The sequence below is a fragment of the Rhea pennata genome, chromosome 1, assembly GCF_028389875.1.
Source record: "Rhea pennata isolate bPtePen1 chromosome 1, bPtePen1.pri, whole genome shotgun sequence".
NCBI classification, from domain to species: Eukaryota; Metazoa; Chordata; class Aves; order Rheiformes; family Rheidae; genus Rhea; species Rhea pennata.
Genome location: NC_084663.1, coordinates 138832225 through 138857282, shown reverse-complemented (window position 1 = coordinate 138857282; position 25058 = coordinate 138832225). Strand labels below are relative to the sequence as shown.

Below are 25058 nucleotides of genomic sequence, written 5' to 3'. Positions count from 1 at the left end.
AATTTAAAAAGTCTCCAATGACTATCTCATTCCACTTTACAACATTTAATTATTCTATTATGTAGACAAATATTGAGCATAAGACTTAAGGCTTGAAATGCAGGACTAGAAAGCTGGTCAGATATAGGTTGAAATATTCAGAGGAAATATGAAACAAGGATTTACTGATCATATTCAGTGGCAGGCATGCGAAAGTCTGCAAATAGATTTATTATTGCAGAAGAATTCCAGTCTATCTTTCATGTGCAGTTTTCATAAAGATTTTCTTCCTGACCTTCCCCTCAAAACTTCAGGAAGGTAAATTCTTTGGCCTACTTATTTCTTTTTTGCACAGAAGTGATGCTAAATCTATTTCAGCTGCTTAGAAATTTTCTCAGGAAACTCTTCTGTGTACCCCGCCATTGTCAGGCAGCAAACAGGCCTGTCCGTACGGGACTCAGCTGCAGTTCCCTAGCCTGTGATCTAGACAGAGTTTTTGCTGATGTTACACTTGACCAGAGGTGCTGAAAAATGTTGAGCCAAGGTCAGGGTATATTAGGATTCTTATAGGTTGTTGTTGAAGTACACCGCTTTGCAAAGTGCTTGCATGCTCTGAGTCGCTGAGGCTTGCTCTTTCCTCTCTAATTCTTTCTGTGGTAGATTTTGTGCATGTATGTGTGTGTGTGCGTGCGTGCGTGTGTGCACTAGTCTTTTTCCTTATGGTACTGCCAAATTTCTGAACTCAGGAGGCAGTAAGAAAACTCTCAATACACTGGAGAATGCCCCAAAAATTAGAAAAAAGAGGAGTCAAACGCTCAGGTGTTGACTGAGTCGCTGTGTCTCTCATTGCAGCCCTCGCAGCTGGCGGATGTGGTGAGCTCCATGGTAACTCAAACCCCCAGACTCTGGACAGCCGCCTGCGAGGAGCAGCATTCAGCAGCTCGAGGGTCTCGCGACCAGGTAAGCCAAAGAATCTCCAAACATGACCTTACCTTGGGGACATGGTTTCCTATCCACCTGCCTTCCAGATTTTCTCCTGGTGAAGCCTCGTGTCTAGCTTGAACTTAAGAAATTAATTCTTAAACTTGCTAATAAAATGCCTACTAGTGCTATCATTCAAGACAACAATAGTCCAACTCGCCCGAATAGAGACATTTGAGGAAATGCTTAAATTCATTGAAGGGTGTTTTTTTTAATGCTACAGATTCAAAAGTTGCAATGTAACAAAGCAGAGAAGAACTTTACAATTCTTTTAAGTGGTGAAATTTAGGAAATTGCTGTGGTAGGAATTAACCCCCAAATAGATCTCTCAGTGGTAAGATCTCTGTTACACTATCACTACATTTCTGTCAGTATTGTCCTTTCATTAACCTTAGGTTTAGGCTCTCTTACCGTCTTGCAATCATTTTTAGAGACTGTTTCTATGTTTATGTAACATTCATAGATACTCTGCTGACTTTTCAAATTTTGATGTGCTCTTTTCACACAAATGCCTTCTAAATCCCTTGCTATGCTAATTACAATGCATGGGATATTCTGGTTAACGTCTTAAGGAAACACAGAATCCTTCCCCTATTTCGGTGAATTGTGGAGAAAACAGTAAATCAAGACCTTTCCTGTCTTGGAAAATGCAGGGGACTATACAGCTATATTCTCTATTCCAGTATCACTAGTGCTGTGAATGGAGACTGTATCTCTGTTCCTATACGTTTATACTTCTAGGGGTTGTATTAACCCCTTTTTGCCCTAAGCTTTCACTGGCATTTGTGTTGAGTTGTTCTTGTGCCATCGTTCTTTCCCCCAAAATCCCTGGTTTCCACGTACCGTTCTGTGGTTATGACCTATATTCATTCTTTCTTCGTACATAAGTCCATTTGGCTGTAATAAAATGTGCCTGTCTTACAAAGCAATCCATATTGCTCTGAATAACACCCTGCCACCTTTATTAACCAAGCTGCTGATTTTATGTCATAAACAACTGCTCTCACCAATGATTTATATTTCCTTTTGTATCAATGATGATACTTTACATAATATCGAGCTGGTACTGACAGATTTTATTGGGGTAACACAGAGCACGCTTCTTCAATTATTATTTCCTGTTGACAGCTACATTTTTGTATTTATCAGTTATCTCTATCTTAATTCATTTAACTTACATTTGATGATACTGATAATATATAGAGAAAATTTCTTAATCTGTGCAGTGTTGCTCTAAGCTAAATGCCTTTCAAAAGTCAGGGTGTTTCATCTCTGGAGTAACTTCTCTTGACCAAAATGTGTAACTTTATCAGATGATTAAATCAAACCTGTGTGTTTTACTGACCTAGTCTCCATAAAATACTGTTGACTGGCACCAGTTTTATTCGTATTATTTATCCTTTATCACTTTGGTCATTATTTTGCCTGAGATTAATAGTTGGCTTAGAGCTCTATAATTCAGATCACGCTGCTTACCATCTTCAAATATTGGCAGAAAATGTTAATAGTCTTACTAAATTTCTCTGGTGTTCCAAAATGTATTGAAAATTAACATCATTGAAATGATGCTCTCTCAAATCCTTTCAGGATGCTATGGCACAAATTATCTGGGTGTGCTGACTTGAAGTTGTCTTTTAAAATTCATTTTGATTAATGGTCTCATCTGTATAAATTCTTTTTTCTACTGAAAGAGAATATTCTAAGTCATAATTTTTTGCACAGTTCTTAACAGTTTTATAGTCTCCGTATGCTGATGGATCTGGACCATAGTTTGTTTCTCTACCTTTAAAACATCAGAAGTTGGGGACCCTCAGCTTTTTCTTCTGTTTTCTTTAGTGCCTAATTTCCTATTTAAGTTAATTTCTAAGTATTCTTTTTATTATTATTTTTAAACATATAATGCATAATTTTATCTAATTGCTTCCTTCAACACAGATGTAGTGTGTGCTTTTAGCCACAGGTTTTGACTTTTTGGACTATTTTATAGTGAGTTTTCAACCCTGATGGTAGTGGGATAAGGGAGGGTCCTTTCACAGTTTCGTCTATGTCCTTTATCCCAAATGCGTGCATTTTCCTGTGTTTCCCTTGGACAACCAACTACCATGCTAGTGATTAACTAATCTTTGCATATTGAATATGCAGGTCCAGAATGCAGTTATCCTTTGAATTTGAAAAATTATTCTGTGAATAAAATTTAGAAGCAGCTGATGTTTTACTACAGCCTGCATGATATTTCTAGCTTACATCTCTCATATGGAAGTACTTCATAATTCTTTTCATGTTTTACAGATAGGTAGCAAAAGGAATAGCTCACCTAATTCTCTGATATGGTTTGGTGGTTTGCTATATTTCACATTAGCAACAGTATATTCTCCTGGAATTTGCTAGATAGCATATTATTTATCTGTGTTCAAGATCTTATGCCCCAGCTTATCAATAATTCTGAGAGGTAATGGTGTATTTAATGGAGAGTATCATTGTCTGTTTCTTTTTACCTTACTGTATGTAACAACAGTAATTCCTGAGAAGTTACAAACACTGATTATAATGTTTTAATCACGGAGTTTGCCCCAACAGTTTTAAGCAATAGCAACTACATAAAATACCTACTTCTATGGCCTTTATAGTCTCTCTTGCTTGTTTCCCAGGCCTCTAGTTCTCTCCACATTTGTTGCCATATATAAGATTGAATTTGTATTACATCTGTTTCAACACTTTCCAGTTGACTTTAGAGCATTTTTGACTGCTGTAGATAGACCTTATGCAGAGTAACCATGTGTCAGTGAGGTGAAGCTTTTTTTATGAATTTTGTTGCTTCTCTCCGTGGATGTGAATTGCTGTTCCAAAACCCAGAACTTAACAACTTTTCATCAAATACATAGCCAATAATTGACCATCAGTCTTTATTATTATTATTATTTTGTGTCGCTTGTAAGATCAGGCTGACCTGAGATATCTTTCACATTCTTCTTCCTGAAATGTGCAACTGTGTTTTTACTAGCTGGCGATTATTAACTTGAATTGGTGATATGTGCTTTAGCACTTTTTCATCTCATAGTAACATTAAGACTTCCATGTCCTAAAGCAAATGTGTCCAACTATTCTGTTGTGAAGATAGAGTGAGAAAAGGTAGAAAATGTGATGCTTCAAAGAAGTTCCAGAAAAATTTCATACAACTTCCTGATGCCAACCACTGTAAAAGCCCTTTGTTGTGTTTTGGTGGGTTAGGAGGAGCAGTCAGTGCAAATCTGCCCAGAGAATTTCATAACAGTCATGTATCTGAACCAGTAAGAGAAAACTCAGAATGTTGCAGGCTTTTCTGCCTGAGTAAAACACATATTTCCAATGGACTAAGAGAACAAATGAAAACAATTAAACAAATTATTTCTCTCCCTTATGAGAGCCACGCAGCATAAGGAGAACTAAAATCTGTTCACATGAACTTCATTCTCTGTCCCTACTTTAATGAAGAAGGGCTTGGCTTTTGTGAAGTTTCCTGTAAGGAGATGATACTTTACAAAATGCAAAGTGTGAAGAGGATCTGTGCTTATGTTCGCCTGAGTTATCTTTCTCATGCAGGAGTCAAGTTTTGGAGTCTAAAGAGAAAAACTCCAGAGTCCCTTCATCAGTAGGAATTTCCTGTTACCCTTCTTAATCTGGTACTATGTCTCTTTCTCATACAGTGAATTTTCAAACTCCTCAGAGACTGACTTTGATTATTTAGTGTATTAATTAATTACTTTGAATTTAAGAACTAGATGTTTTATAAGATAAGTGGAATATATTTTAAACAAGTCAGCCGAAAGACGTGTGTTGTTTAAGGAGCTTACAATGTCACAGATAAAATGGAATAGCAAAAAGTTTCGACTGTTTTTGGTAAAAGTATACGAGCATGGATTAACACTCGGAAAGGTCCAGTATTGGTCAATGTATTAATACTCTTTTTCAAAAATGTTTCCAGAATAGTATTTTTTTTTCAGAAGCTTTTCAGAAGCGTTCTTTTGATATGAATGAAAAGAATGTTTTATTATGGGTCAGCATTAAGATGGTTGATTTTGATGGAGGGTACTTCTTCTAACATGACAAGAACAAGGCATTTTATACAAGGACTGTGAAAGGAACTATCTTAAAGCAGTTGGTCATTGATTTTTCTACATTTCAAATGTATGGGTTTTATAAGTACATTTGTGCATACTTGTTGCCTAAAAATTTTTATAATTTTTACAATTTGTGATTTGTATTTGTTTTAATTTATTTAGAACTTTATCAATGGTATTGGACAGGCAGACAGAGAAGCTTTCTGTGGTAAAAGCAGGTGCTGTTGGCAGTAGATCCTGCCATTTCATTTCACTGGTCAATTAGACTTACTGAAGTAAGATGAACTAGACTAATCAAAATAATTTGTGAATAATACTGTTTATAATATAATTCTTATTTTTAGTTAATGAACCATCTATATATTGATTTTGATTTCTAAAAATTATTTTTCAAATGTTACCAACAAACAATCTAGAGACTATGGGACAACACATGAACTAGCAGTTTGACTGTTCATTATTCATAGTGTGTAGTTATTCATATAAGACAAATGATATTGTTTCTGTTTACTGGAGAATAGTGAACTGTTGTCAGAACATTTTGAAAAATAAGCATTAAAATAACACAAAATGAGCATGCTTTAAATTTCCATCATTTGCAACAGTTTCAAGAATAAAACACGATTATGTTTATACATTCACTGATAAGTCCCTTGCTACTTGGGGAATCGTACTTAACTGAACCCTGCATTTTTTTCATGAAATATTACTGAATCAATATTTTTACCACTGTTCAGCCAAGGCAGAAGAAAATGTATCTAGCTAGAACACGAGCTTTCCCATTAGGAAACAATTTTTATGTCTTTACATTGTGCTGAAGAGATGAAGAAACTACTGTCACTGCCAACCTCTGAGATACTTGTTTTGAGCCTTGGGATTATATGGTAGCATTTTAAACTACTGCTAGTGTAATAAGACTGTTGCTCTTCTTTCTTTTTTTCTTTTTAATACAGCTGTGGTTCCAAGGAGGGTTTTCCTAAGAGAAGCTTAAAAACATTAGCATTCCAAAATCAGAAGATGAAATGCATTATCATGTGTTTTTTTTTAAACTGAACTTGTTATTATTTGAGGCATAACTCAGACCTTTTAGCACAGAGGTGTGACGATCCTGTACACTATGCTTTGATTTGAACAGTTTGTTGGGATTCCAAGTTCAACATGTCAATCTTTTGATCCTGCTACTAATAGATAAGAAGAGTGCAGAAAGTTGATGTACATGCTAATCACTAATAAGTGATTAGTTGGTCTGCCTACAGTGCCAGACTATGTCAAAGATGCATTAGCAATAACTCCACGAGGAGTGAATGAAATCTGTTTTAGAAACTGGCTGCTGCTCAAAACTGTGGAAGCTGCCGTACAGTGGTGGTAGGGGAACAGCGTGCGAGTAGCGTTCTGCATTGCCCTAAACTGGCCCTATGAGTTTGCTCAGAAGAGACTTCACACAGCCAACAACTTCTTTTTCCACCCACAGCCCGCCTAATTTGCTTGGGCAGGACTGGAGAAATTTGCCTAGGTCATTGAATTTAGTTTAAGCTGTGGCACTCTTGGAAAACTCAAGTATGTCCTTGTCCATGCAGACATGGTTCAGGCACAGGATCTGCTGCAGGCTAGCTCTAATGAGGGACGACGCGTGTGCAGTAAATCTGTGTGTGTATGCAGTACATCTGCTACTTCCCAAGCAGAATTAGAACAGTATTTCTCTGAAGAAGAATGGAATTTGGCCATATTTAAACATTTGAGGATTTTGTTTTAAACTGAGTTCTTTTCTTTTATCCCACTAGGCTATAGAAAATGAATTACTACAAGCAGTCTAATTAAACATACTCCTAAATATCTGAACATCTCATGCAGTTCTCCCACAGAGAGACAGAACATGACAGAACATATATTTATTCTTTCAATAAGATGTTCCTCTATAAATTAATACCTTGGAGATGTATATGATCTGTATTGCCATATACTTACTTATAGGGTCTGTACTACCAAAACTGCTTTGATTTAACAGAGCAGTAATATAATATTGGCTATTTTATAGATTATGAGTGTTAAAGATTTGTGCCCAATATACACACATTAACATCAATTCCTGTCTTCTTAGCTATACTGAAGTAAGCTTGGGAGGATTTTCACATAATATTTTACTGTCTAATCTTCACCTTAAATGCTGCAAGTGAAAACAAATCAAATTACTGTTTTTCTTAAAAGTTTAATTAACTGTCCTAGTGAGACTAGAGGTGTAAGTATTCAGTGTGAACTTGTGAGTTTTAAGATACAATTAACGAAAACAGTATTGCAAGCATGTCCTCACTGACAGTTCATTTTTACTTACGCACTCAGGTCGCACGTTCACACGTGGTTTTGTACTCAAGGTACTCCGCTGAGTACCTTGGCCCAAGCTTTTCCTTCGTAAGGGTGATGACGCTGGCTTAGTAAAGTTATCGTAATGCTATAGTTGGAGGTCAGGTGCTCACCACAGAAAAGCAGCGGGTGTTCAAGATCCTCCAGTGCCCGCGCCTCGGCGAGCGGAGCGGAGGGCTTGAGCGCTCCTTAAGCGCGTCGGTGCAAGGCCGGCTGGTTGCCAGCCAGCTGTTGCTGAAGCCCGCTAGAACTTAGCGGGATGTTTTAGCATTTGAGTAGGTAAGGAGAGGTGGGACAAGCTCTTGCTTTGATTCAGCTGTGAGGGGCAGTAGGCTTCAGTTAAGGAGCAGAGGCAAACAGCTGCAGTTCAGGCAAGTTTACATAGTTGCAGCCACTTTTGCAGTCCCAAGCGAGAGTCTGGCAAAGCCCGTTCCCTTTGCGTATTCGTACGGCTTTCAGGCCCTTAGAGGGGAGACGGCTTCCCAGTCCTACATAACGTTATATCTTTTCTAATAAATGGTATCATTTCTAATAAATGGTTCAGGAGATTGGGATATTATGGTTATCCTCTACTCAGAAAATATGTGGGGAACAGGAAAAAGACTCTTTCAAATAATGTATCTATTATAATAAAAAATGCATTTTGTAATTTTTGTTATATCTGAGGTGGTTAATGGTTTATTTTGGTTACTCTGTGGGCTACCGTGTAAATTAGCAAGTATCTCAGATCTCTGCAAAATGAATTGTATTTATAGTCAGCTTAAATCAATTTAAATAAGGTCAGCTGAACTGATGCATGCACAAATTAATTTCCCTTTTATCTAGCCTCCTTCCAGTCCTAATAAACAGAATAATCAATCATAGGAGCCTTCTTCTGTAACATGATTGTGCATCTCTGATCAAGAAAATGTAAAATAGTTTCTCTCTAGTCCCTATTCTGTTCTCCTAATAACGAAGGTGTGTGGATTTAATTACTCATGTTAATTATTTTTTACATTGCCGTGATGGAAAACAGAAAAAAAAATCTTTTTTGAGATCATATGTTTTAATAATAATATAATATGGTATATTAACCACTGTAAAATGGTGAATGTGTAATATATTTATGGTTTCCCACAACTCACAAAAGATGTGAGTCTGACTCACAGTATTTTTCACAAGCAAAAAAGCAAAAATACTGTATTTTGAAGAGTTTACATGGTAGTGGCCTATACCTGTCTTTATCGGGAATAGCTGCTCTGAAGTCAGTGGCACCTTTCTTATTGATTCCAGTGGGTGCAAGACATCAGCTAGGAATTTCCTGTTGTATTTGAAATATAGTATTAGGTGCCCAGCAAAAGCTTAGATTAACATGATGGAAGATACTAGGAATAAAACAGTTAAAGCTTCTGTTTAGTTTATTGACTGAGAGCTGCCTTAATAGGTTGACCACACCGCTTACCTGCTTCTCACACAGAACTGGAACTGGCCTGCTAATGAAGTAATATTTTTACTTTTATGCTGAGTATTTACACAGTCTATTAATTTTCTATGATCTTTTAATTAGATGCATATATATTATATAACACATTTAATAACCTTTTCTACGTATGCAAATATGAAAAATGTATGATATCCAAAAGATCAACCTGTAATCTGTTTAGAGCAGTATAAGCAGTATTTTACACCTTTTTGGTATACTTGTGCCTCTATCAACCAATTCTTTCTTTTCCAATGGCGACCAAATTAAGGCAGACTTACGTTCTAACTGATTTATCTAAAAACAAATGTTCAGAATATATCCAGTTAATTCTAGCTGACAAAATTAGAAAAGCAGCAATCTATCAGAAGAAGTATTCCTACTCTACTAGTTAATACAAACTTCTAGAGGGCCAGTTCAAAAATGCTGTTTCTATACTACCACACACATCAGGATATAGCAGGGAGCTGCCTCAAAATGGTATGTAAGTACAGCTGGAGCAGTCAAAGCTGCTTCTGGTGTTTTAGTAAGGACTTGGAGTTGCTGCTGCTATTTCTGCCACTTCTACTCAATACTGATTTCAAAATAAAATCAGCTTGGGGGAATCGTGGTATAATTCAAACGCAACTGCTGGCTTTCATATAGGAATTGAATTGTATGAGCCATATAAAATCAAACCAGATTTTGACCGTTTTATTATCTTGCCTTAATATTAAGAGATTCAGTGTTAAATATTTGTTTAATATTAGAATATCTTTTTATATCTGTAGAGAAATGAAATGTGGAAAGTACCCTTATTTGTCCTTTGAGCTTTCAGACTATGAAATTTGTTCCAAAAGAGATTTAACATGAGTATGTTTTGACACTGAAATTGATTTTTTCTTGTATATTAAAAATCAAGGATCATCATGCAAAAGTATTAACCTTTTTATTGGCAAAGAAGAAGGACGTGGTGCACCTTTTTGAATAAACATTGCAATTTGGCCATAAACAACACTGCCTAATTGTTATTTACATGATTCTGTTCCATCAACACATATATATAATATCTTTGGTAATTTAAAGCTTAATTTTATGTTTCAAAAAGTTTGTTGTCCTCATATGTGAATTACTTTCACGTTTTAATAATTTATTACTTCAGGTTTTAGCACAGAAACATCTCTTCACAGTGTCAGTTTCATCAGCTTTTTGCAAATTCTTTTTTGAGCTGAAAGTTCAGCTGTGATGAAATATGACTAAGGCCAAATTTGATGTCTGATTTGCTTTGAGGTCTTTTCTGGACATGTTTTCCCAAAACATTGCTTTGGGCCTTTCCAGATTATACAATATAATTCCAATATTTTTGTCAATTTCTTTTTTCTCCCCCCCCCTTTTTTTTGACATCTCTAGCTTTTAGTCGTACTGTGAATCATAGTGGGATGATTTGTTTTAAACAATTTGAGTTCATTAATCTCTACATAGTAGTAAATTGGAGAAAACATTTTTTCCTTTTTGTGTATGCATTAGGTTTCTCTCTAGACACTGATAGATTTTTATAAATTACCTGCTTAAGGGTAGTTCCAAATATTTTGAATTAGACTTTTTAGTCCTAATTGGATAAGATTTTAAAATAAGTAAATGAGTATATACACTCTTTGCAAGCTTCAAAGATTGAAAACTCTCCCCCATAAGTAAAGCTCTAAAATTATGTGGAGATCATTCTAAAGGATGCAACAAATTAAGTAGCAGTTTTAAATCAAATAGACCAGGGTCAGAGCAACAAAAGTCAAGGAAGCCAAAGCTATCTGCAGTGACATTGATCTGAAGATTGTGCTCTGAGGGATGAAGAAAGGGAGCAATTAGATCAGTGAAGTTGAGTGGAATGAGTGGAAGGAAAGAAAAGGGTTTGACGGCGCTCCGGTTTGGTGCTTAGAGGTGAGGAGAACATTTTGGTTCTTCAGAGTCTTTTCATTCCATAAATACTTGATTAACTAGTGCTCCTGAAATCCAGAGATTAAGCCTGTTGTTCTTGCCTAGTCCCAATTTCGTGGTAGGTATAATACCAATCCACCAACTCTTCCTCTTTTTTTCTATAAACTAACGACCCTTCTTTCCTGTGCTATTATATTTTCTATCAATATAAATATTTTGAAAACTTACAGTATATCCTTAATACTATTTCGATTTCTCTTCTACTGTGTATTTCAGTCATTCTACAGTGCTTGAACTGTGCCAGGCCTCTCAGAGCCCTCTCTTCCTAGTTACGGTCATCAGTGCTGTAATTGGTGGCTGCTCTTGTGTTGCATGCAGCACTCTGATTAACGTGTGTGTTAGCATCCTTGGAGATTTGTAGAAGTCTAGCTTCATCTTTGCATTTGTTCTTCTCCTGACTCTTAGTTGATTTTGTTTTAGGATTTCGCAGTAAAGAGAATATTATTTTTTGTGTTACTAAAAATTTTAATGCAAATATATTGGGCATAAATTAGATTGTATTTGTATTGATTTAAACCATTAATCCTATGAAGTGGAAGAATTGCATGTCGCTTGGAAAAAGAGAGTAAAATAGGAATAGTCTTGTCCTTATGGCAATGGAGGAAACAAATTCTAGTACTGTGACACACTGGTCATTACTTGAGTTGATGTATTGAATAAATGTTTTAGGTGTATGATTTCTGCTGTAGTTTTCTCCAAGTTGCTATAGTTCACCATTAAATTTAGCCCTAGGGCTTGTTTACATAGTTTTAATTATACTTTTCAGTAGATTTAGAGAGAGTTTAAACACCAGATTTTATTCATCAAGTGGTTTCTTGATGTTCTAGAAGCTTGCATAGTTCTTTTTATTGCAATTTTTCTTGAAGATATCAAAAGCTTGAAATATGTTCACAGAGAGGGGATTTAGCTGAAAACTTTGTGAAGATAGCAGATCTCAATCTCTCTTGCTCTCATACGAAGACATTACCATGGAAGGCAGATGTTGAGCTGTTTACCACAGTCAGACATGATCACTCAGTTCTAAATTAGATCTAGCCATGATGGTAAGCATGAAGTTAATGAAATCACTTGCATCGTTTGATCTGGTTGCGTCATCTTTCGTTATCAAAGCTAATTTCAACTGCTTTAAGTTAGAACTGATCTGAAATAACAGATAAATTTGTGTATCTGTGATCATGTTTTCCTGCTGTTGTATTTTGTGTAATCTGAGCCTAAAGATTGGATATTTAAAAAATTAAAATCAAATGATAATTTATTGCATATCATATCTTGTCATCTGAATAGTTTTATCATTTAAGCTTAAGTTTTAAGTATTTAAGTATAAGCTTAAGCATTTAAGTTTTATCATTTTATCATGTAGAATAGTTTTATCATTTATCATAGTCATTTATCACTCTTTATTTTGTTTTGAACAATGCAGAATAGATTTTAGTTAACTTTTACAGGTTTTAATTGGTATAAAAAATAAAAATCAATGCTTTGCCCTCAGAATATACCTCTTTTCCTCCTGAATATTAGACAATATATGAAAAGATATTTGGTCATGGCTTTAAAGATGCAGTAAGGCCCTCCTAGTAATTTCAGTTTAACAGCTGAGAACTACAATGATTTCTTTGTGAATAGTGTGTAATGTCACATAATTACTAGGCTTTTCAGTCCATCATTAGAATAAAATAGGTCAATGATTTGCTTCCCTCATCCCATTTAATTTTACCTGATCAGGATAGTAAATGTTAAGTGAACAAACTTGATAGCAAAAATTAATTTTTGCTATCAGTAGAGTTCTTATGACTCTCTTAAAGGCTGTGTGTTTTATAAGAGCTGTATTTAATAGTATTGTTTTGCTCGTCAGCTACGTTTGATTGTTTAGTCTTTACGTTTCAATTCTACAGTTTGTGTCTATCTGATCTATAATAACTTTGATCTGGCTTTTGGGAGAAGTTGGACCACTGAAGGTAAAATAGCCACTGCGACTTGATTCCTGATAGTTTTTGCTGGCATTTTTAATGTTTATCCATTTAATTAGTAAACCACGACTTGAATTAGGCTCACCAAGCTAAAATGGAGGTAAAAGGATGTGGGCAAGACTTAAAAACAAGATGTGGCTACTTATTGTATGCAATGCAGATGTGGCTGGGTTTTGTAGATCCCCAGGGCTTGGGAAAGTGATGACAGGATGCATCTTCTTTCCAAGTTAGTTCAAACTAGAATTGAAATTATTTAGTTCTTTTACCTAGCAGAATAGTTGAGTTATTTCAGAATATGTAAAGACTTGGGAGAGGGAATAATTGAAAAGTGTGTTTTTACATGCTTTGCATAATAATGCACCTTATTTTAACATGTTAGAATCCGGAGTTGAAATAAATTGTTACTTCCCTCATTGTTAAAGGGTATTTATTAAGTTAAAGGCTAAACTGTGTCCTCCAATTTGCATTCAGATTCTACAAAGTAACTATGTAGCTTGTAGCTCAGATAAATTTCTGAGTATCTTTACCATATACTCAGAACTGGTGTACTGTTACATATAATAACAAGTGTCTTTTACTGTATGTTTCACTATTAGCCAGAATAATACTGACAAGAGACAGTAACCTATAACATCTCCTCCCCGTTCAACAGTAGAACTGCTGATCAAACTTCAGTCAGATTCCATCTATGGCTGTTGCTGCCATAGATGGATGTTTGCTGCCAAAAGAAGTATTGCACTTAAAGAATCCGAGCAGATTTCACGTAGAGACCTCCTCTAACTCATAGCAATGCACAAGAAAAAACATCATGCAGGTTGATTTTTGGTTCCCACTTTTGAGGCAGAACAATAAAAAGGCAAGTGCATTTTCTATGGACATAATATAATGAAAAGCAACAAAAAAATCAAAATTCATAATGCCGTTTTTCAGGTCACTTTGCAGTTATGCAGCAAGCACAAAAATTTAACAAGCAGGTCATAATGCTGTAATACTTCTTCCTAACTGTATTTGAGCTCCCCTCGGCAGAGTTCTCCCACTCAGTGAATTGCATTCATCCTGTTAGGGTCATTTGCCGTTGTCTGCTGGAATGCCACAACTTTTCTGCTTTCAGCCATCAGGCATTCATTGAGTTTTCATAAAGGAAATTATTGCAGGGCATATGAACAGTATCGTGCACTACTTCTAACTCCAGCTCTTCTAAATGCCTACATAACCTGGTGCAACTGAGTTTGAATTTTTGCATGTTTTTATGCTACAAATATTTCTATATTTAACTGTTTGTTCTTTTGAGGGTAGTGGTAAATTGTGACCAATATGCACAAGGCAGATGATGTGGTTCTCTCTCTCTCTCTCTCTCTCTCTCTCTCTCTTTTTTTTATCTAATTCTACATGATAAAGAGGAAGTCAGAGGAAGTCAGGCGTTGATTTCGGCATTTCGGCAGATGCTGCAAATATTGTAATGTTCAGTCAACTGTGGCTCGGAAATAGAAAACTGCAAAGTTTCAGCCACCCGAGTGTAAAAATAACCTTTGTTCTGAATACCCCCAAATCCTGAGGGGAAATAGGGAAATTCTAAAAGTGTAACAAATAAAAAATAAAATACAAAAATAATCATGGGTGATGATGTAAGAAAGAGAGCTGAGAACGTGAGGAAAGCAGTTAATTTCTCCACTTACATGCTGTCTCCTGCATGGCGCTACTTCTTAAGTTGTGCCTCCCTTAGCTGAGCAAGAGATGAGGTTCTGTAAGTACAGCAGAACCGCTGTCATGCCCATGCTTTACTTCAAGACGTTATAGTCTTATCCTTTGCTTTAATAACCCAAGGAGGTTTGGAGCTTAAAATGCAAGTTCTTTGGGGAAGAGGCTTTGCCTTTGCCTTTTCTCTCTGAAGGACGTGCCATATTGTGCAACATTTAGAAAATACCTGCTAATACCACTGATGAAAACAAGGGAGGGGAAGGAAAGGCAAGGATGTGTGTTTCTGCAGTTGCTGAGAAATAGCTTATACTTTTAACACTTCATTCTTTTCTACTGAAAAAGTACTTCTGCTCTTATTTTGTTGCTTCTCTGGAAGGTGAACAGAGGGAATAGGAAGATAAGCAATTGTAAAGGGAATTTTCAGTTGTGTAAGTACATATACAAATTAGATTTCTTCTCTGCTTCTTCTGGATATCTGCCAATTAATAATTTGAATTAGCAGGAAGCTGGAAGGTTGAGAGTGTGACGAAAGTTAATCAACCTTGAATTCAAAGTCAGAGTTGTTTTCTATTATGATGATGATGATGTTTCTTGCATGGATTTTTAAAGTGAAGATATGTGGTGGTTTATATCCTTTAATAAGTTTTGCATTTACATAGTGCTTTGCATTTCCATTTTTTCCTGTAAATATTGTCCAGCTAATTATCACAAAACACTGATGAGGTAGGTGAATCCTAAGTGAATTATTATAAAGCACTTTACTGTGCAGAGCAGTAAGTAGAAAGATTAAGTAATATTTCCCAAGGTTCTTTGGTTGGAATTGAGAGTCAAATCTAATCTTCAGAAATGAGTCTTCTGTTTAAACTACTTAGGTCATCTTGCTGTTTTGAATTATAAAACAAGTTCACTAAGGCAACATACAGCAAGCTGTATGTTTTTTTTCAATTTTTTTTTAAAAAAAAATTTATTTACGAGCATATTATGGTTCCAAACAAAGGTAGTAATTTCCAGTTCTAAAGACTTATTTGTGGCACAAAGTTCACTTATATAAAACAAATTCATGGCAAAGGTTTTATCTCTGCAGAGTGCTACTTTTCTATATGGCCCTCTATGAGCGCAGGTGGCTATTACTTAAGTTTTATATATTTCTGAGGTTTCAAAGAAGGAGGGGTTATGCAGACTATGAGAACAAATATGTATTTTTAATACGTGTTTTTAAGCTAATATAAATGGACATGAACATTTGTACTTGATCACTGTCTTTACAGTTGACTCCATTTACCTGTTCCTCTTACTTCTAAGGGTGCTCAAACTATGATATTTAAGCTGATAGGTAAAGGGTGATTGTAAAACCCTAGTGAAATTCTTCCTAAAACGAGAAGGTTTTTCTCTCCTTTACTTTCTGTCTAGTAAAGGAGAGAAAAAATGAATCAGTGTGCCCATAGGTCTCTCTTAATATAACACACCATTTTCCTCTTTAATTGTAAGATACAAGTTACATCTGCATTCCTTGTCCAGGGAGATTTTCTGTGGCCGTTCGGGTGCCGTAGTGGAGAGGGGCATGATAGGAATATTTTCCACTGCCTGGTGATACTTTCATTTCATCATTCACCTGTCAAAGCTGCATTTACTCTCACTTGCTGGAGCTGACAAATTCCCCCAATTCGAGTATAAATCAAGGTCACGAAACATGTCTGCAAGGGAACCAATACTTCAGCGCCAGGCATCCTGATTTTTATCCATTTGTTTTTATCAGTAACTGCTGTTCATATGAAGGTAGTGGCTAACGCTGCCCTCAGACGTACCAGTTGAGGTGTGACTCACAGGGCCCAGAGATGCTGATGCCCTGGTGCCATAGCCTGGAGGCTGGTCGCAGCATGTTGTTTTAACTGCAGGGCAGTGGGACCTCTGGGGCAGCCTCCTCCTGACACTAGTGGGTCAGAAAGCCTGGCCAGCACACACCAGCGCTCCTTCCCTGCCTGCACTGCACCCTTCTGTCCAACACCGGCAAGAGTTCAGGAGTAGGAGCAAAGCAAGCACCCGTGTCCCAATCCAGTCTGCAATTCAGAATGTACTCAAAATACCTACCTGGAGACTTCTGCTCCCTAGTTTCTTTGTGCTACATTAATTAAAAAAAAAAAAATTTTTTTTTGATATGTTTTTATCAAAATGTTTGTGCTGATAGAATACTGATGTGTTTATGGGCACACTTCAGATACCCAAGAGTGGTATTTCTTCATTTAGTTTGCTGTAGAGGCATTTGTTTTCCTTAGTTTTGAGGTCAGAGAGATTAACATGTGCTATATTGGGTTCCAGACTAACTTTCTTTAATTCAAAACTCTCTATGGTTTTAAAAGCAACTTGTAAATTCTCTGTCAGTATAGATTGAGGAGTTTAATAGTGGAAGGTGTAATTTGAACTTCAGACACAGAGAGCAAGGTTTTCTTTTGTGGCCTGAATGGAGAAAGAGAACAAAGTTCTTTGGTTGCTTTTGCTATAGCAACACAGTACTAAAATAAATTCTTAAAATTCTTCCATGAGAGGGAAAAGCATGTTGCAACCTTTGTTTTGTGCATCCTGTGGCTTTATGTGCACTGTAACTTTGTCTTTGCACTTGCCATTTCCATCAAATGTTTCTCGTCTTCTAAATATAAACCTATTTGAAACCAACATGCCACTCATCATCATCATCATCAACTTTTCTTCAAGTTGTAAGTTTATGTAGCACACAGAACTGGAGTAGGATATGATAATCAGTATAACAAGCGCCTAGAATAGTTACCAGATAGAAGTTGTTACAGGCTGTCTTAGTTGTATCTCCAACTCTGTAAGTCTTCTCTGTCATATGTCAATATTATTCATTGATGTGTCGTTTGGTTTCAGTTATGGCCTGGAGCTACACAATAATGAGCCAGAAAGGGCAATTGCAGCACCAGGGACACTTTTCAAATTCTTTCCCCATAACTAACATTTTTTTTTGTAGATAAACAATCCTGTTTATTTTTGTCAGATGGGATCCATCACCTCTATGGTCTCCCAAAATATAGCCCTCATTTGCTCTTTGCTGTTCTTCAGGGTCTCAGTAGTGTGAAAGGATCCTTCAGAGGCCACAAGCATCTTGACTGCATAAAGAACCCATGATTTATTGCTTGAACTTCCACTGTTTGTGTCCATTGTACATGAGTTATTGTTCATTATATAAAGCATTGATTTTACTAAGCAGCAATCTCTGAGAATAACTGATGTTCCTCAGAAAGGAATGTAATTAGTGGCAAGGGTTTTTGTTGTGTTTTGTAGAGGTAGTTGGTTGTTGTGTTTCAATCGGAGAGTTTTAATAATGGCAAGGCCAAAATATTTGAATCTAAAAAATCCAGATTTTTTTCTTGTTTATTCTAAGGCTTTGCAAGGTTTCTCCTAAGGCTGTGCAAGGACAGCCTTGAGGGAACCTTTAGGAAAAGTTCAAGTCATGCTTCATTGCTAGCTCTTCTCACATACCGACGCTGAATATCAGCAGTATCTGCAGTATCATTTCAGAAATGGGTAATATTGCGGGAGTGCTCACTGTCATAAGGGGGTCAAAACTACCAGTCAACTTCCGCATGCAAATTGCCTGTCACATTTCCTCTTGAAAGCAGCAGATAACTAGAACGAACTGAAACTGGAGACAGTATGGGTTTTACGACACAGATTGAACTCCTGCCAGTAACAAATGCCAAGGTATACTGTGAAAATAAAATGATGTAGTGCTAGCTAAAGTGCATGACATAACTATGAATAGATGTGCCCATGTGCACGACACAGCTCCTACCTTTCTTTGCTTGGAGAAAACAGTTTCACATGTACCAAGGTCACCAGAGTGGTTATATCCTGTGAAGCTCATGTCATGCATGAAAGTACATAGAGACCATCTGGGAACTATAAAAATAGCCTGTCCTTACTAGATGATTTGTGTGGTGGCCAAGAATTGATATGCTCATTCAGGAAATGGCAAAACAATGTCAAGTTTGTTGGGAAATAACCATGCTCTTTCATCCTTGGGAATGGCCTGGTCTCCCATGGAACTAAATCCACAAGGACACTCTGGACCACATGGTTTTAATGGGCCATTTTGAATGCCCTGTGTGAACTGAAGTTTTTCCGTGCAGATAATGGAAATATTAAGATCTTAAAATATTTTTAAAGATTTCAGGTTTGGTGGTTCTGGAACAGATTGCGAGACTTAACTCGCATATGAGGAACAAAATTTTTAAATGAAGTAATATAAGTAACTTGTTACTTGTCATATAAGTAACTCCCTTTTGCCACATACATGTCAGATTTATTCAGCCTTCTTGCAAATGCTTTGTATTATGATCTTGTATGAAGATTGTTTATAAAGCAAGACTGAAAATTTTCTGTTGACTTGCAGGAGTGCAGAGCATACGACTTAAGACCTGGCAAATGTTACCTGGATTTACTTTTCTTAAAGTCCAGTCCAGAGAGAATGATTCTAAGAAAACAGAAACAGCCGTAAATAGTAAAATTCTAACACATGTTTTACATATAGAAGAAAAAGTAGAAGAGGAAAAGTCGCTGACTAGTTGTCCGATCAGCATTTCCGTGTCACAGATGACACCAACAGCTTTCGAGCACAATTTGAGTGAAGCATCATACCTGAATAACTCCTATTGAAAATACAGGTATATGCAAAGACTGCCACAGACTCTAGCCTGTGACAAATTAGTCTTACCATTTCTAGCATTAATGGTTATGCTAACTGCTAACTAAAGCTATCAAAGTTGTCTGGTGGGTAAGTCCAACAGTCCAGGCACTGCTTCAGGTGGTGTCAGGAAGCCTAAGAGATGCTAATAAAAGAGCAGTCATAAACTACCTCCCTGATTTAATTTGTTTAATGCTGAGCTTCTAATTATTGTAATGCGTTTATGGCTTTTAAAACTGTCATTATATTGGCAAGAAACTATTAGTGTGAAGGACTTGGATGTTTTTGTATTAATTTATGAGTCCTCTAGTGGTCCATCTGGCTTTTATTTATATTATCTACCAGAGCAGTGGTGTGTATAGGTAAGAAGGTCTTGTGTGTCGTGCAAATTCAGTAAAAACTAACTATGTCTATCTTATCTTTGGTAGCTACGATTAAGTGCCATAGGAACTTGGATTTGAGATCAGAGACTCAACAGGCCCAAGCCTTTGCTTCTTCAGTGCCTGTAGGAATTAATTTTGTCTATGAACCATTCCTACTACCATGACCACCTAAGTTTGTCAACCAACTAGCTCATTCCAGATTTAGGTAAAATTTAAGCCAACATACAGGAAATAAGAAGAGCTCAAGAGTTTAGTCTTAAGAGAAAGCTTGATTTCTAAATTATCATGAGAGTATATATGTGCTTACAGCTCTTGGGTCTCCTGCATGTTTCCTTATATTACAATTGTATAAATTGTTTTTCCAGAGGCATGACAGTATTGCATCTACAAGACTCAGTTCTTATTTTGTATTGTTTACCACATTAGCAAACAGTTTCATTTTATATCTGAATGAAGACAAAGTCTTCAGAATTGTATGTTTACTTCTAATATTAGTAATATTTCAGATTCTGTCTTGGGAATATTTATTTACAATAGTGTTTCCTTTTTTTTATCTGTAATCTGTTACTTCTGAAAGTGGCAAAGGAGTGTTTAAGATGATTTCTTTGATGAAAATATCATATTATGTTAGAGTCATAGTTACAGGCACTGATTCAGCTGGAATGAAACCTGTTTATTAAACTTACTGAATATAAGTCTTCTATCCATGTTTAATTTAGGGAGAAGGGGAGATTAAGGGTTTGGGGTTTTTTTCAGTTTTGTAAGCACCATTGAGTGGTTTTAGTGAGGGACTGTGGTGTGAATTTTTCAGGAAGCAGTGAAATCCTTGGAATATAGACTTGTGGGAGAAGCAGTTGTGCAACTTCTCTGTTTTATGGCCTCACCTCTAATTAAATTAAATAGTGTTTGCTGAATACCATTATACAATGAAATTAAACAGCAGGAATTAAATAGGAAATCATTTCTTTGCTCTCAGATTCAAGCCTCACTTCAGCTGGCACCCTAACCTATTACTGCACTTGCTAGGCTGTTTCCCCTTGTCTTCTAGTTTTCTTTACTCTTTCAGCCTTCTGCTTCCCCGTGATGCATATTTCTGTGCTGGTTCGTAGAAGCTTTTCTTCCACATCCCCAACTGTATGTGCCCAGTTCCACCTATCACTTGTCTCAGCTTCCAGTTTCCTGCCAGTCCCTCAAGAGATCTTTGAGGCCCTGAAGTTCAAACTGTGCTCAGATATTGCCACATGCAAAAGTTTATGATGCTTCTCCTCTGGTTCAGCTGTCTGGTTTCATAAAGGAGCTTGGGGAACAGGTTTACATTTGCAGAAGGAAAAGTGACTACTACAACAACGGGTGGCAAGAAAGGTTGCATCAATTAGTAGCCTTTGCAGCTTCAATGTTAACATTTACCCATTGTAAGACAACCCGATGAGGTGTTTCATATATACTGTGCTTTGTGTCTATTATGGTTCCGTATCTTAAGGATTACAGACGTACATCAAGTGTAAATGGTTTCCCCCTTCGGCTTCACCTCAAAAGCACTCCAGCAACTTGGTTTTAAATAACTTTTCAACGTCACAAACTTTAAACAGAAGTGTCCTCATAAGCAAAAAGGGTCCTTGTAAATAACATTTTAATAGAAGTTGTGCACTACACTGCAGATAAACCAATTGCTCCAACTTAAAAAAAAAAAAAAAAAAAAAAAAAACTGCTGCGACAAAGCATTTATTTAGGTAAGCAATTATGAGAATTGGTGTATTGAGACATTCTATTATTCTCTTACTGGTTAGCTTACATTAATTGAAACACCCTTAAGGGTTCCATTTGATATCAATAGATAGTCGTTCGGTGACTCTAGATACTTTACAAATATAAATAGTATGAGGAACTGGACGATATATTTAATGATGGAATGACAACATAGTGCATCCATTCATGGGGCTGTTTAATTCATTAGCATTGTTTTTAAGTCAGTGATTTATTTGTTAATCTGGTTCTGTCTCCACACTGGTAGAAATTTATTTGATGTCTCATCCCCAAGCTTCTCTTTCCTCCGCCGCCCCTTGAGTTTTATGCTCAACAACATGCAACTCAGTTCAATCATGTAGCTCAATCAACCAGAGATTATCTAGCTCTTGAACCTGTCAGCCACCCCATGCGCTAATTAGTCGGTGCCTCCTGGAAGTTCGCTGGGGAGGGTGCCGGCAGCCCTGCCCTCCCCTCTTCCTAGACGCTGCAATGGCAAACAAAATCACTAGGAGCTGAAAGCTGGGTTAAAACAGGGCTAGTGAGGCAAATGAGCTGCTGACACATGGGTGAATGTTTCTGATCTTTTTTAATACGTTGTGCCAGATGGCTTACTAGAAGTCCCTTTAAGAGCCATTCTTATCTAGTAACATTACTGGCAGATTAAATTATAGTATAGCTTGTAGGCATGACACAGAACTATGAAGACTGTGGTCAGCTTTGCTTTTTGATAATCAGTAAGGATGATTTACTTGTTTCTGACAGTTGAAATAATCCGAGAAGCTCAAAATCTGAATTTGCGTAACTTTGGCTTTACATTTAAGTTTGTCACAGATGCATTGTGTTACTTTCGGAAGAGAATCGTTGTGCTCACTTTTAACTGTATTCACTAAACCATCATTGGGATCTAATGTGAGTATGAGAAACTCTCAGTTACGCCAAAATCCAAACCTATCTAAAAATGTCTAAGATACATTAATTAATGTTTTAAGAACATTTGAAAATACAGAGCATTGAAAAGTCATTAATGGATGATGCTGTTTGTTAGGACATACATCTCTTTATGAGAGAATTGTATGTTTGTATGTTGGCATCTTCTTATATTGAAGAAAACAGATTGCAAAAGTATTTGCAAAACTGCTTTTCTTACATTATCATTATTGCTTGAATGAAAACACCCAATATTGTTTTTTAATTAATCGAATTTTTCTACAGCATTTTATTTTCCTGCTTTTTATGCTGTAATCTTTCCAAAATAAATGCAGGTTTTATTACTAATAATAACTCTTTTTCTTTGGCCTTGAGATTTGCTGAAATTATTACCAAAAAGAAGTCTAAGTTGCTTGATTCTGGTTATATGCTAATAAGTGCTGAATGTTCATACATTCATAAAAATAACAAAATTTAAAAATTACGTAAGAATTGCACGTGGATCTGTATTTAAAGTATCAGCAGCCACAAGGTAAAATTTCGTTATGGAGTATCTTTACTGATCTTTTTCTTTCCTGTTCTGAGAAAGAACAGACCACTGTGTTCATATCAGGTAATGGCAATGTATTAACACGAAACACAAAATGTGGACAAATCTTTTCTTCTCTTTGAGCTTTCTTTCACAAGATACTTGCTGTGAAGGGAGACAATCTGCACCAATAAATCGGGTGGGGAAAAGAAGTCTTTTGGGCCTGTGGGGTTGTAAGCATTCCTAAACACCAGCCAACCTTTTAGGTGTCTATTAATAAAGGAGAGAAAGGAATGATTTTCTGCATCTTGTGAAGGTCTTATGAATAAATCTCTATTTTCTTGGTAGGCAGTAGGGTTTAGAATGTCCCTATTCTCAGACTCCAGATCAAACCTGTACAAGTTTATAATGAATAAAAATAGAAGTGAAGACTCTGCACTGACACATTTTATTTGATCGCCTCTGTCTAGTTTGTAGTACAAAAATACTGTTCAGTGACTGCTGAAAAGGCCTCAAAATGGTACCTCCTCAAAAAACATCATTTAAAACACATGGCATTAACAAGAAAAAGTTTTGTTGCTTTTCTGGCTTTGAGTCCAGTGCTTGAGAATGAGCATGAATAAAACAATATGTGTTTGCATGCAGTTCTGGTGTTCAAAGGAGCTGACTAAATATTAGCAGTTCACTAAATGGCTGAAAATTTCAGTGATTTTCCAGTTAAATTTGACCAAAATAAAATAAGGGTCTTTATAAGCACACAGCTATGTTATTTAAATCTGTTCTGTTCTTAATAAATAAATAAGATAAAAAAGTAGGAGAGGGAAATACCATCTACTTTCTGTTGAAAAAATAACCCTTTTTTAAAAAAGTTCCGAATATAACTAACTAAATCTCATAACTGACAGCTTGGAGGGGAAATACTGAATCTTAAAATTAATACAAGTACAATTGGTTATTAAATACACAAAAACACATAAAGTAAAAGCAAAACCACATAAAGGGTCATTTAGTCTGGCTATGCAGGAATAATCTACTGATAAAGTATGAAGATTTCAAAATAAATGACTGTAAACTTTTAGCTTTCAATTATTATTTTTCCTCTGAAATGTTCCTGGGGGGAAAGCATATTTTCCGCTATCTGTAAATAGTGGTTTGGTAGAACTGCTTTTGTAAGTAAAACCAAGTCCCATCCCTCACCCTTTCCTCTGTAATCACTGTGTATCTGCTTTGCTTATATATAAGATGAAAAGACGCTAAGCTCCTGTCACCTTAGTATGGAGCAAAGTTGGTGCAAGGAAAATATTTTGATCATTTAATTACAGGCCTCTGACAAACCTGTGCAGAGCATATGCAAGTAGTATCTTCAAGAGGTTTTATGTTAGTCAAATTTGTCTGGATTTTCACTGCAATGGAAAAGGCACCACTTTACCGTGAGAGCAACCTCTCTGCCAAATGTCAAGTCCCTGCTCCAAACTGTGGAGCACTAGAGATTCTCACTGAACCAGCTGTATAAATACCGGCAAAATTATATTTTTCCCTAACTTCACTCTGAAAAGACTGAGCTATTTTTGCTTATGCCTTCCAGAAAAATTTGCTTGAGGCAAACACTCACCATGGAGCTTTACAGTCCAAATAGCAAAAGTGTAGTCAAATTATAAGTGATAATGTAAGCTTATAGTGTGTCACAGTTAAATATAGGTGTTGATGTCTGCTCCCTGCGTAACAGCTACAAAGGATCTTGAGTTTTGTTTAGAAATAGGGACCAGAATTATCTTCCCTTCATCAGGAAATGAAAAATACATGTTAAAAAAAGTAGTGAAAAGTGAAAGGGTAAATAAAAATTCATCTCTGAGTAAACAATACATGAATGCTCGTACTTCCTACATATATTTTTTCATTAGTACTGAGAAAATAGAATGTGTATTGTTCATTATTCAGCTACAAAATGTCCGCAATAAGCAAGGAGTCATTAAAAGGAATTACTGATCTGTTTCCCTCATCTCTCTAGCTCGTGACTGTCACACTATTTGCTGCCCAGAGTTACCGTTTCAACAACCTGTAAGCAGGTGTGAAGTGTGCTCTCCTGGGAGCTGGAAAATGCAAGGTTGAACCTGCTAACTCTAAAATGAATATTTTAATTTCTAATCTCTTATATTTCTTATACCACTTTCACTGCCACCTTTCTCCTACATTTTTTGAAATAAAGATTTTGAATTCTCTACAGCCAAAGATACAAAATGGGCCCTAGATTTGGAGGGAAAATT

At 36.3% G+C, this 25058-nt stretch overlaps 1 protein-coding gene across 7 annotated transcripts in view; it reads left to right on the top strand.

The window, feature by feature from the left end:
• Positions 1 to 25058, top strand: part of TBL1X (transducin beta like 1 X-linked) — a 204543-nt gene that overhangs the window by 108192 nt on the left and 71293 nt on the right. For all 7 annotated transcript variants that reach the window (XM_062601262.1, XM_062601296.1, XM_062601277.1 and 4 more), the window contains one exon: positions 832 to 939. In XM_062601262.1, coding sequence (XP_062457246.1) covers positions 832 to 939 — 108 coding nt within the window. The remainder of the gene's footprint in view (positions 1 to 831; positions 940 to 25058) is intronic.